Consider the following 14,382-nt stretch of genomic DNA (forward strand, 5'->3'; position numbering starts at 1 on the left):
CTAAAATGGCGGATTTAGAGAGGCTGAATTTTAGCTTTGTAGAGACACAATTTCGGACCTTATGTAACATTGTGCTGTTATTATCAAATTCATAGGGGTTTGAGGTGATATTTCTTAAACTTCGTCAGCAATTGACATTCATCACAACTGAAATACACTTGTAATGTGCCAATTTTTTGAACAAAGGAGGAGCTTAAAAATAGGGCTCTTAAAAGCGGTACGTACTCAGAAGGTTTGAATGTCCCCTGGGGTCAAAGGTTATAAACTTACGGTAAAAAAACCAACTGCGCGGATTCCTGGTTGTCCAATGAACTCTTGCTGTTTCTTTGTCTAGAGTAAGTTTATAACATTTGGCCCCTGGCGATCATTCAAAATTTCTGAGTGCGTACCACTTTTAAGAGTCATATTTTTAAAAGCTCCTCCTACTTTCAAAACTAGTAGATTACAAGTGCATTTCAGTTCTGACGAACACTTATTGGTATTTAGGTTCAGTAAATATCGCCTCAAACCTCAATGAATTTGATAATATCAGAATAAAGTTGCTCAAATTCAGAATTTTACCCCCACAAAAATCAAATTCAGTCTCCTTAAATCCGCCATTTTAGGCCAATTCACTACATTATGAGCACCTTAATGTAAACTAATGGAAAGCACATTTTATGTTAAACAATTATTTTACACCATCTCCCGACACACCCCAATTAATATTTAGCCCGTGCGGTTTATACAGACCCCTTCCAGGCCAGTCTTGGAGTTTTGCAAAATAATATTCCATATTAAATGTCAAGTCTGTACATTCTGGGATTTGAAAGTCCACTCCGTCCCAAGGTCATACACCATGAAATTAAGGAATTCCAAAAAAAAAAAATTATGGGAATGTCATCTTAAAAGGCCTATAGCTCAAAAATATGCCTGACGACTTGTTCCGGTTTTTCTTGGAGCTGGTCACATATGTCATTAATTTTATCAAATTTAATTACTGAAAAAAATTACAATTTTTGGGCACAGACGGGAAAAAATTCCCGATTGCATCATTTTGATCCAGTATTTTCGGTGGGATATTATACCTATAACGGGCTTTTGTTAAGTCTTTATTGTGACAAATTGGTTAAACTATTTTGCCCATGATTTGGGTAAAGAGGGATTTATTGGGACAATGTGCGCGTGTGCTGCGGAATGAATTTGCATTTTAGACTATTTTGGGCCATGGTCGGATGAATTTTGGTTGAAATCAGGCTCCTTGCCTCTTTTCTTTTTATTTGCCTTCCCGATGTTCTCTTTAATGTTTTATCAGACGGGCACTTTTCTCTTTCATTTTTGTCAGAGGGCACTCTTCCTCACCCCCCCCCCCTTGGCAAAGCTTATTTTTGGCATGGCGCGTGCATAACAGTCAATTACTGTAGTGTATGTTATAGGTGTATATTGGATGGTAAAAAACGCAAAGATTAAATGTTCAGCAAAAATGGAACTTGTTTTACCTTTTTATTGATGTAGACTTGGACTGATGAATTCATGAAATGGGATCCAGATGATTATGACGGAATAAAACGCTTCAACGCGCCAATTACATCGATATGGACACCGGATATAGTTCTCAGAGATAGGTTAGTCCATTTTTTATTTAATTATTTTAGACAGCATTTTATGAAGCGCCTTATCAGAGAGATCAAGGCACTGTACAAACAGGACTTAAAACCTACAACTTAAATTGCAACTTACTGTACATCACACATGGTAAAAAATGCATGTACTGTTAAGGTTACACGAAGAAACGTATAAAAAACGTATAAAAGACGTATAAAGTTGTTCTCTAAAACCGCGTTTTCTCAGCAATCAAATATCCCAGTGAGTCAAATGTTGGTGCATGGATGTATCTTAACATTATTGTTGTGTGTTTATACACATTTTTAGAATCCGTTTGAAAATCCTTCGTTTAAATCATTTTTACGCACCATGTTCACAAGGTCAAAAACACGTTCCATGCAGTTTTTTTCAAATATTCGCTCCGTATAAAACCACGCCGAGTGATTGTTTTCTCCTTTTTTGTATTGTACTACAAATCGACCAAAGAAATAATGTTCCCATGGGGAAGAACCAAATACGGTACCGATTAAATTTTATTAGCCCGTTTTGGGGAACAATTTTCGAGAATCTTGTACCACAAAACACTATTATGTTACATTATCTATATCTGGATTGTGGAACGTTAATTTTGATTTCTAACTGCCTACATTATTTCTCAAAAGTATGTCGATTCCTTTACCATTCGAATTTCACTCCAAATTTAAGCTACTTTTGCAAAAATCGAGGTTTTTCGCCATCGATACCTCCGACATTTACAGCGGTGATGAGACTGTTTATCATAAGAGCCTGGTATGCACTATTCCATAATAGTCAGTTTGAGATCAAACGATTTCGCAGGTCACTCAGTAGCTCAATCGGTTAGCGCGCTGGTCTCACGTTCGACTATATAATACTATAGTTTTGAGCTGGAAAACTTTGGTACGTGTTCGAGTCCCTATGTGGTCCATTCCATCTTCCATCAATTTTATTTTATTTTTTTTTCTCTTTTTTCTTTTTTCTTGTTCGTTTCTTTCTTTCTGACTGCAGCGATTGATGATTGTTTTTGCCCGTTTTTTTTCATTATATAATTCAGGAATTTTTAGGCTATAGGCCTACTAGTCTAATAGGCGCGGCCTATGAATATATTTTTACAAATTAGATTTGATATTGGTTGTTGGTTTTGTTACTGTTGTTGTAGTTATTGTTGTAGGCCTATATATTGCATAATCAGGGTATAAATAGGCATACTAGGCCTATTATTGCCTATAGAAGCATTGATTTATTTCACGACAGATATCATCCAGGATAATTTTAAAAATTGAAAATTTAGAAAATCCAAAGGAAAATTGCCGAAAACGCCTGCCCACAATCACCCCCCCCCCCCCATCAGCCCATATGGTCCTATCATGGTCGCCCCCTCCCTATCCCTGCAACATATAGGATGACTCACTAGCCGCGGTTTGTCCGTGGCCCTAGTTCAGATTGATACACTATTGTACGCGTGAGTTCATTCTTTTCTGCATGGCTGTTTCCAGAATCTGGAATCAAGCCTTGAAATCAATTGTGTTTAACCTTAAGGAGGCTGTGTACTCTCAGACATGCATGTAGTAAAAGTGCAATAACTTTGTAATTATTCGCGCAAGACATATAAAAGTATACATTTTTATAAAGGCAAGACATCAATAAATCTTAATATAAATACAGATTTGGGGTAAAAACAACAATTATGAAGAAAATCACAAAAAAGTGAGTTTTTGGCAATATTTGTTAGGTACATCATAACAAAAAAACACTCTTTTAGCTCAATCTTGCGGCTCCATTCCAAAAAGGTTTTTTTTTATTTTTGAGATATTGACCATATAAGGCATCAAATTGAACTTTTTAAAATTCACAAACGCCTATTTGCCCAAAATGATGCCTAAAATCGGAAATAGACCAAAATATAAAAAAAATGAGAAAACAGTTTCTTGAGTGGATCATGCTTTTACGATGATCATATTTGCTTACCTATAGATGCTGTATTTATTGAGTTATCGTGTACCTAAATCGTCATTTTACCGAGAAAATGAACATTGAAATAATGGCCGTTGAAGTTTAAAGTCGTCACATTTTGCCCTTTCATCGAATCTCACAGGAGAATGCGACAGTTTTCGTTTTTCTACCTTATATTATGTGAACATCGGGTAAATCCACAGCCCGTTGAGAAGTTTGAGCGAAATCCATTCATAACTTGATTTTCAAATCGACTTGTAAAAACCCACATTTTATTAGCTAAAACGGAGCCATTTGACCACTTGAAATTAGTGTTTCCAACGGATGCGCCACGCATGCATATAAGCGTCGCGTATGCGTAGCGTAATACGCAGCGCGATGCGTTGTTGCCCGCGTGTACCCCGCTGATACAACAAAGATTTTCTCTCTTTTAAAATTGCAAACACCAATGAAATAGTGAAATAAAATCCATAAAATAGGGCAGTTGGAGTTTATAAATCTGGATTTTCTTTCATTGTATTTATAAAAAAACATAACAAAGTAACAAATATCAAAAAAGCTCAATTTTGCGAAAGAAACAACGTCTTGAGTACACAGCCGCGTTAAATTAAATCTACATATGATAAAAACATAAGAAGCATTTATGCAAATTAGCTCATTAATTGTACATGCAAATTAGAGGGCGGCTTCACTATATAATACATTAGAACATTATTAGAAACACTTTGACCCAGTTTCAGGGAAAAAGTGTGCAAAATAAAAGTACCCTGAACATTTATGCATTGATTTTGAGCAAAATATTGGCAAAAATGACATATTAATCAGCCTTTCCAGTCCGTTTAGCTCATTAACTATATTGATTATTACAAAAACAGTAGGATACAAAAAGAATATAAGAGTATTATGGAAACCGTATGTCCGATTTGCCCCAAACAAAAAGCATAGTGATCAGCGTTTTTTACCCTACTCAATTAAAACATGCCCAACGCATTTCATTATTTCTAGAAAATGCCTCCAATACCACCTTAAACAACCATGAATGGTATCTAATGCACATGATTCGAGTGGCATAGATGATACATGTATGATATTACAAACCTCTTCCATAGTGATCTGGTTGGTTAAATCAACACAAAGAAACATTATTGCTTAGCAGATTCTGACAGTACTCTAAAAGTTTGCAATATCTGGAAGAGTACTAGATTACTAGAACTACCTGATTTCAGCAGAGACCTCATCAAAGTCCAGGGGTCTATTTCGCTAAACATTTAACGTAAAGTTACGAATTCCCAATACTAGACGTAAAATTACAATTGACCCCTGTTGTAAATACCTATTACTTACAAAGGATTCGGTTCGTAAGTAAGTTAAGTGAAAAGGAACTTACGACTCGTCGTAACTTACGAACGATTCAAGACTTACTAAGCTTCGCAAAGTTTAGTGAAATGGACACCAATTCGCTCAAACTTGATGCAAGTTTTTTACAAGTTCGTCTCCTAAAAATACTGTTATTCATAATTCTGATGCGCAGTAAAACGTTCATAAAATCCATTCTATCTAAATACAATATACGTTTTTCACACATTGCTAATCATATCAATATATGTAGCAGTCATCTAAATTAAAATTCCAAATGCAAATAAATTGAACTTGAAAATAAATGAATTTGTCTTGTTCCCTGTGTTTTGCAGTGCCGATAGTGAAATAACTAAACCTAACTCGAGAGCCCAGATCTTTTTTGATGGCACTATAATCTGGTACGCTCAGGTCATATACACAGCATCATGCAACGTTAAAGTTCGATGGTTCCCGTTTGACACACAAGTGTGTGATATGATATTTCTCTCCTGGACTTATGATTGGCTTGAAATCAACCTGGAACCAGGTAAAAGTGCAGATGACAGGTGCGTTAAGTTTATTTACAACATCTCAATTATAGAGGTTATCCATGTTCTATAAGCTGCATATCCTACCAGCGACTGCTATACCTTGTTTTGGACTTTCAAAAGAAGTACCTGAATGTGCAACCATATAAACTGTTTCAAAATAGCCCGCCAAAGTCATGCAGGTAACTCCGAGGTCATGCATTGAATTGGTTTGAATGAGGAATACTACGGGAACCAGCGCCTTTTGTTAGAAGTCACACATGAGTGAAGTGGATAACCTCTATTAGAAAATACCCAAAGTACTAACAATACATGCTACATTTCATGCTGCACGCTACGATTTCCAAACGTACGTATTGAACGCCCGTGCAATCTATTCAAAATCACTCTTCTGTGACGGGATTTTGAATAGATTACACCGGCGTTCGATCTCTCTATTTTTCTTCAGACCAATACGCCCCAGAAGTGACGTACTTAATCGGATTAACTACCGTAGCAATGGATGAATACATTTCTGACACCATCGCCCCGCACTACATCGTTCACGTGGTACCGATGCGTTGAAAAATAGATGTCAAAGAAATGCTAATCACTCGCACCTGCCTGTAGTGCAGCGCGGTACATTCAAAAATTGTATTCATCCATTGCTATGGTATTTGTGACGTCACTTCTACGGCGTATACCTTCAAACGTGACGGTGTGGTGGCCCATTCAGGTGCTTTAGTGATTTGTGTTCACGTTTCACCTATCGCTCTCAAAAAAGCTTTGGATAATAATTCAAATAATTTTGATTTTTAGATATCCGCGAAATAATACAAATTTTATGACAAATTATTAAAATGTGCTAATTTTGATAGTTGACCGTCCTCAGAGTAAACGTGATAAATCTAATGATGTGTGCTTGAAGTGTATGTAGCTGTGATGAAAAGCCGATGATCAATTCAACTTTTTGACCTCTCATATTGAAGATATACATTTTCCCCAAAAAGACATACATTTTTTGGTGTTTTGGTTAAAAAATATTTCTTCAATACGAAATTTTCAAATTTTCATATGATAGACGGCTTTTCATCCCAGCTACATAAAGTACATACCATATATCATTTATACATATAACTTCGAGGTATGTTAAATTTCAAAAATATCAACTTTTGATAATTTGCCATAAATATGTATTATGTCGTAAATTTCAAAAAATCAAAATTATTTGATATCAGAAGGACATTCCTGGTATTCAGAATGCAATTAATATATGAATACAAAACCCACCCAAGTCCATACTTTGGCCAAATTGAGTTAAGCATGGGAAATTGTTGCTATACATAGGACTGTCATATGTATGAAAGAACTACTCAAATTCATCCTCTGTGCCTATTTTGAGTCTTGTAACAAATTGATTGAAATCCAGCATGTATAAAAGTCCACTTGTAACACATTCATTGCTGGAGAATGACTTTTGAAAAAAAAAGGTTTAATCAAGGAAAGTGTGTGGTTTATATTACATGGCAGTATGCTTATCAACATTTTACATACATATGTGCTCTTTTTGTATTATCTTGCTAGTGGTAATCTCATTCCAACATTGTTATCTTTGTATATGATTTAAAAAACCACCCAAGTCCAGCATTTAAAATGAACCCTCACGAAGTCCCTGAAATGCTAATCGTCATACCTAATACAGTTTAACCCACTCATTTGCACGTAAAACTGACCATATTAACCAGGTAAATCTAACTGAAGGAATTAAAATGATACACAGGTTTTTTTTCTTAAAATCACTTCCCATGGACTTGGGTGTGTTTGATGTGGTCTCAAGCCCCACAAAATATACGTGAAAACGTCTTTATCCAAGCCCTTAAAGGCCGCTTCAAATATCTGGAAAACACATTAAATTAGGAGCTGTGTCAAGTTTGTTGGTAGAGGTGAACAATAACTGAACATTGATTTGATCATATTTTAAGCCTACTTAATTGGGTTGCCCTTGAAAGTTTGCCTGGTCAACTGGATTGGCCTTTAAAGGAAGGTAACTTGATATATTTGGAAAATCAAATTCTATCAAACTTACGTATAGCATAAAATGTCATCCCTTTCAAGCACTTATATGCAAAAAGAACATGTAAATGTATTTTTGTAAATGTGACTAATTCCTTATGGCATTACTGACATTTATACAGCTTGATATTGGTAGTCTACAGTGTTTTTTATTAATGATAATCATCATGATAAATACAATATATTAATTTCAAGTGAAAGATCCTATTTTTCTCAGTACCATTATATTGAAATTAGAAGTGCCAACTCGGTGTATTTCTGAAGATATCATCCATAAACTGTAATTAGTCTCAAACGTGGTATACCACAGTTGAGACTAATTCGACAGTTTTTTGATTATTTCTTCGAAAATGTACCGATTTGGAACAAATCCGTGCCGTTATTTTTTTCATTTGACCGGCTGCAGGTATGTAGCAAACGGTGTGTGGGACATGGTAGCTGTCCGGCAAAAGGGGATTATTTTTAAATTTGCATGCTGTCCAGGGCACTACATGGAAGTACAATATCGGCTTGTATTAAAACGACACGCAGCTTTCTACCTTTTCTATATGGTGTTACCATGTCTGTTCCTCTCTATTTTGTCGCTACTGGTATTTTATCTGCCACCTGATTGCGGGGAGAAGCTAACGCTGTCTATCACAAATTTGTTGGCTTTGGTCGTGTTTCAACAAATAATTGCGGAGAATATACCACCGAGTTCCGACGATTCACCCGTAATTGGTAAGATAAGAGATCACTAATATGCATTCTACTTTTGAAAATTAAATTTAATTTCTCAATCATTAAATATATATATATATGTTGGATTTCTAAAATTAACACCTTATAAACAGATATTTATCAGATTTTCCATTTAACCATTGGTTTCTATGGGAATGAAATGTTTAAATTTCGAAACAGAAAAGTATAAAGCAAACATTTAGTATAAACGCAGCAATAACACAAATCTTAAAATAAAATCATCAATTACGCCGAATCGTGATTTTAAACTCTTCACAAATCTCCCAAAGTCGCACCGTGTATCTTTTGAACCTACTGTTGTAATATCGATCTGGTATACCAGAACGAAATTCAAATATGACGATATTTTTGCTAGGCGAATTAATATGGAAGAAATATTTAGTACATGAATATTATGTAGCCAGAGGTTTCCGGTGGTATAAAAATCTCAACTTTATTTTGAAAAAAGTGGGGGGGGGGGGTGAGGCTGGGGGTCACGAAATGCCCTTTTAATTACCATAGCGATGTATTTACACTATTTTTGAATGTATTGCCTAGTACTATAACTACTATATTCACCCGTGTATACGATACCTCTTTTTAAAGGGCAGGTCTATTGCAAAAACAAGTTTATCTTTATTCGAAGAGAATTATTATAACATTACAAGTTGACACTCGTTGCAATTTTTTATGCGTATTTCTCCTGAAAAAAGAGAAATTGTGTGGGTAAAGTTCGGACTCGTACGTGTTCTTCCCCGTTTGAAGCGAAATTAATTTTCAAGGCAGCGGGCTATGAAGTAAGTAAATGAAGCGGACACTATAGCATGCTCTCATTTACTTGTGTGACACAATCACAATCACTTTGACAAGTTTGACATTGCGATTTGTAAAAGCAGCACAACCGCTAGAGCTTTTATATCACAATTACCAAATCAATACATTTTAGATAACGTATAAAAACAAACAAAACAAAAAGATCGAAGTTTTAATATAATTGATTAACATTGAGCTCATGGTACATTATGCTGGTTTCATACTTTCCTGCCGCTTGCCGCTTTGCCGGCACGGCCGTTCACCACCTATGCGTGATGCTCACTTTTTTTTTCCAGAGCGCCCTCAGTTTCGACCTAAGGAGTCTCATTTCGTTTAAGTGGCGTAGGGCGATACAAAGAGTTATAATATAAAATTACCGATACCAATTAGCACACAAAGGTGTAGCGTAGTGAATCAAGATTCTCATACCGCCCAACCCTACATAGTTACCGAACGTAATCGATCGCCGATAATGGCGACGAAAAGTACTTTCGAAGGTGAAAATAGCCCATTTTGATCAATACAAAAACCCACAAAAACATTCCCAATTACAGGGGAAAGAAGAATTACGCATCGCACACTAGCAAAATTAAACATGAATTGAGTGGCTCAGTATAAAAACGGCCCATGGCACATTTTTTATTATTTATGATTACCGGTATCTTTTTCAGGTACATATTTCACATGCATGATTGCCATGGTATGCTGTTCGGTGATTTCGACTGGTGTTGTCATGCATTTAAGTGCTATATCTCAACCGATGCCAAGATGGGTCAAACGGATCTTCTTGGAAAAAATTCCTCGATTTCTATGTCTATCTGCATTTCCTTTTCAAAATCACACCGAAGGTCCAGACATTCAAAATATCAAGTCTATCGTTGAAAATCACCACACTGATAACAGTGCTGTTCTTGAGAGAAGAAAGGTTGATGTAAGTGCAGAAAGCGATGATTCAGTTGGTCTGGAGCCAAAACATTTCAATGAAATTGTTGAGTTAGTGAAATACATTAAAGAGGATATCGTTGTCAAGAATAATGAAAACTCTGAATATTTTCAGTGGCGGCGTGTATCCATAATAATAGATCGTATGCTCCTGTATCTATTCAGTGTGTTTACTATCATATGCACACTTTACCTTGCCATTCTAACTGTGCACGGCAGTGTCGAGGAATACAAAGACATTTTGAAAGAGCTTGAGAAAGACTGGCCCTTATTAAAATAATGTGTTCATTACTTTTCAATACGTTGCATTCTGATGTATTACTAATATTTAAAATATATTCTTTCGTGTCGCCTTCAGTTGTGATTTGGAGTATCCATTACACTGTAGGTTTAATAGAACTTTAACAAACTAGTCAATAACATTACTTCTTAACGCGTGTGTCATGATGCAGATCATGATATTGATCTTTATGTAATTTATAGTATTTTATGACATGATTAGGGTAGGCGTTAAGTTAGGATTAGGGGTTAGGGTTAGTGTTAAGGTCAGAGTTAGGTTTAGGTTAGCTCTTGATCCATTCCCTCATTTCAAATATATAGTTTTGGTTTCTCTTTTGTTCAGAAACCAAAAATCAAGGATTAAAAAGTAGAGCTGATCTGATCTGCAATCATAACACTATTATGCTGGGAGGACACAGTATAGGGTATATAACCAGAAGTATACAATAGCCTATTGTGCTAACATAATTATTATCATGATTGATATCGGAAATCTATCCCGCGGACGACAGTTGATGCTCTCTGTCGAAGGTAGGTGGCATATATTACACTCACGAGTTCTAGGCCTAGAAATCATATACATGCGCGTATACTGAAGGATGGGGTGGGGTGGGGGAATTTGTTTGTATGAAACATAAACGATGCATGGAGATGATTTGATTATGAATTAGTTTATTATCCCCAGGAAGCACAACCCATACCTCTTTAAGAGGGGCTCCCTCCCTATATAACCACCTCTTTTCTAAATTACCCCTTTCCCCCTCCTCCTCCCCTACATTCGATATCTTCATCTCGAGCTCTCCTCCCCTTCTCTTTCACTTCCAATGCTCTCTCTCATATGTTTCTCTCTCTCCGGCCCATATCCCCTTGCCCTCCACCCCCCCACCACACACACACACACACACACGCCCCCCAATCTTCTCCCTCTATCTTCTACTTTTGCAGTAAAAATTGCTTCAGTATAAGTCATTAGGTTATTAGAGGTCATATAATGGCCTTCCATCGATTCTGGTACATGGGATTAAGGACATGAATCGATTTTGTTTATAGCACCTATACAATTACAGTAGTGGCCCCTTTTGTAATGTCGAATGCAAATATTTCGATGGTCTATATATTTTCACAGTGAAATCAGCTTAGGCTATTTCGTAGTCTCAAGCCAATGCTTTCAAACTAAATCAATGCTTTCAAATGTAGACTGTTTTGTTCGACTTCTCTGCTCGTGAATATTGCACTGCGAAATTTAAACATTTCTTTTGTATACTTAGATCAGGTAACTCGAAAATCCTGTAATTTTATTCGCCACACCACTTATAAGAAACTGAAACCAAAACCGAAACTACCTGTCACAAATGTTTAGTTTTAAACAAAAGGTAGAAACAAAGAGTTCGATATCTTGTGATTCAAGTGGTTAGGCAGGACAATAGGAAACCACGTGACCAAAACCAAAACCAAAACTAAAACTATATATTTGAAATGAGGCATTGCCAGTCAAAGAAGTTTCAGTGACCGTAAGTAAAGTAATTCCGAGTATAGCGAGCATAGTTAGTCAAGTTAGCAAAGACCAATCGATCGATACTGGCTCGCTCACGAAGCCAGTCATATTAGGCTCAGTGTAGAAAGGCCACTATAGTCTAATGACTACATCTGCTCGCGAAGCGATCCTAGAAGTAAGATCAGTATCTAAAAATCCCACTCACCGCGAAAGCTTCAGGTCAGAGAGGGTAGTTCATGATTTTATGATATTAATGACTAATTGTGGATTTAAAGCTGAATTAATTTATGTTAATAGCTTGGGTTAAAGCCATAATATAACATTTGCTGAGGAGGACGCCCTCACTGAATTTTTTAATTCATTTTTTACACGATTAAATTGTACTTTATTAAACCAATATAGCCTGCAAAAATCAAGACTCTAGGTGCTGTAGTTTTGTCAAAATCCGAGATTTGGAATAAAACGCCGGAATCGGCGCTTTATTATTACGATGAAATTATTAGTCGAACGCATACACGATGTTCATACCACACAGTACGTACACGGACGGTGATATACACAACAAAAGGTCGTACTATAACATGACCGAAGGAGTGGTACGTATTGGCGACATGTGCGCTGGTAGTACATACCAATTTTCTTTGCTTTGCCGTAGTTGTTCGGCTCAAAAATAAAAGGGGATAATATCTGACAGTAAAAGCTAACATTTTATGGCAAAGAAATGCTATAATCTATTTTGTTTGAAAATGTTATAATGGCTTTAAGTTTAGGATTAGGAACATCCCTTACGGTCCTAACATGGGCTATTTGCGGTGAGGAGATAAAGTCATATTGTAACATTTGCTGAGGAAGACGCCCTCAATATTTTTCAAAATTATGTGTTTTACGCGAATGTAATGTAGTTTATTAAACGAACATACCCTGAAAATTTAAGACTTTAAGTGTTGAAGTTTATCAAAATCCGAAGTTTTGAATAAAACTCAGAAAGCGTCGCTTAATTATTACGATGGAAATATTTGTTGAACGTTTACGAGATGTTCATAACACAGTACGTACATGGCGTGCGGCACGGTCATGTATACCCATCAAAGGACCGCGCCGTAGTATAACTGACGGAGTGGTACGCATTGGTGACATCGGAGCTTGTAGCAAATTCCAATTTTCTTTGCTTTACTTACTTGTTCGGTTCAAAATTAAAAATGGACATATCTTACAGTAAAAGCTAACATTTTATGGAAAAGAAATACTAATCTATTTTATGGAAATGTTACAACGTCATTGGTTTAAGTGGCCGCTTATAGGTTCGAATTTCAACCAGCCTAATCACGAAGCTTCCGTAGCCAAGTGGTTAAGGCACAGGTCTTGTAAACCTAAGGTCCTGGGTTCGATTCCCGAGCGGGATCACCTTTTCTCCTTTTATTATTTGCGACGGTGAATCTGGTGAAAAATTATGTTTATTTAGAATATCAATCTATTTTTGGTAATGTATTTCAGCGAGTAGAACTTTAAAAATAGGAGATCAAAATAGTCGAACTATTTTCATAATTTTATTATGTGTGCACACTATTGTATAAGACTTCACGTAGCTACATGTCAAGTATCGTAACTTCAGATTACCTAACATAATAAAGTATTATAAGGTTTTAAAAGAAAATAACTTTTACACTATCTAAAGATTCACTGTGATGTAGAAAATAAAACAAGATCATTGTAGCACTAACGTGTAGTGTACATAAGTGTATATCCCTTAATCTTATTTTTTTAAATCATTTCTTATTTAATCATGCTTTTTATACATAGTCTGTGATTTTAATATGCTAAAACGGCTATATTTATATTGACAGACAGATTAAAGCTCACGCTGCCATTAAGTTCATTAAAAATACCAAATAAACTGGCCGGGGTGACAGCTCCTGTACCATTAAGGTTGAGAGGTATGTTCATCAGAACATACCTCTCCGAGTGGTATCGTACAGGCCTATATTATATTTTTCTTTAAATGTCGAAAGTAAATAATGAATAATAGCATTTAATTCATATAAGTGTGTGTCACAAGAATATATTGCACGAGGTAGAAAATATTGCCCGAGTCGAAGACGAGTGCAGTATTTTTGTTATTGGAATTTACTTACGTCAGTACATACGTAAGCACACATCATCTGCGCTAACAATATTGTTTAATAGTTTAGGCATCCGGATACTCCCAAGACATTATTCGATACGCGGATTTATAGTACAATTCGTCGGATGGCTGATAATAATGCCACGCGTCTTTTGTTACTTAGCGCGCGAGCACTTCGATGGAAAACCCGAATGTATACCTTATTACTATTTGACTATTCTTTTTAATTAGTGACTTAATTAAAATATACAAATCTGACCATCGAATCAAGTACAATTTACATACTAAATTGCAGTGCACACGTGATCACAATATACTTTTGGATTCAGATATTTGTTTTTAAACCGCTTTCCAAGTATTTGAGGACACGCTGTTAAGGGAAGGGGTATTTACGTTTGGACAGTATTTATTGTGGGACATTAGAGCACATCAGACATATCGAATTGCATTCTGAATAAAAAGAATGGCCTTCTGATATCAAATAATTTTGATTTTTTGAAATTCGCAATGTAATACAC

At 35.9% G+C, this 14,382-nt stretch overlaps 1 protein-coding gene and 1 non-coding gene across 2 annotated transcripts; both read left to right on the forward strand.

Annotated features, from left to right (window-relative positions):
* The first annotated feature begins 1,512 nt into the window (after positions 1-1,512).
* Positions 1,513-10,248, forward strand: LOC140143563 (neuronal acetylcholine receptor subunit alpha-6-like). The gene is made up of 4 exons (XM_072165388.1): positions 1,513-1,604; positions 5,247-5,459; positions 7,900-8,213; positions 9,698-10,248. The coding sequence occupies exons 1-4, from the start codon at positions 1,513-1,515 to the stop codon at positions 10,246-10,248; spliced, it is 1,170 nt and encodes a 389-aa protein (XP_072021489.1).
* Positions 10,249-13,072: 2,824 nt separating this feature from the next.
* On the forward strand, positions 13,073-13,146 carry Trnat-ugu (transfer RNA threonine (anticodon UGU)). The gene has a single exon. It is a non-coding gene; the product is annotated as a tRNA-Thr (tRNA).
* Positions 13,147-14,382: the final 1,236 nt, after the last annotated feature.

The sequence above is a fragment of the Amphiura filiformis genome, chromosome 2, assembly GCF_039555335.1.
Source record: "Amphiura filiformis chromosome 2, Afil_fr2py, whole genome shotgun sequence".
NCBI lineage: Eukaryota > Metazoa > Echinodermata > Ophiuroidea > Amphilepidida > Amphiuridae > Amphiura > Amphiura filiformis.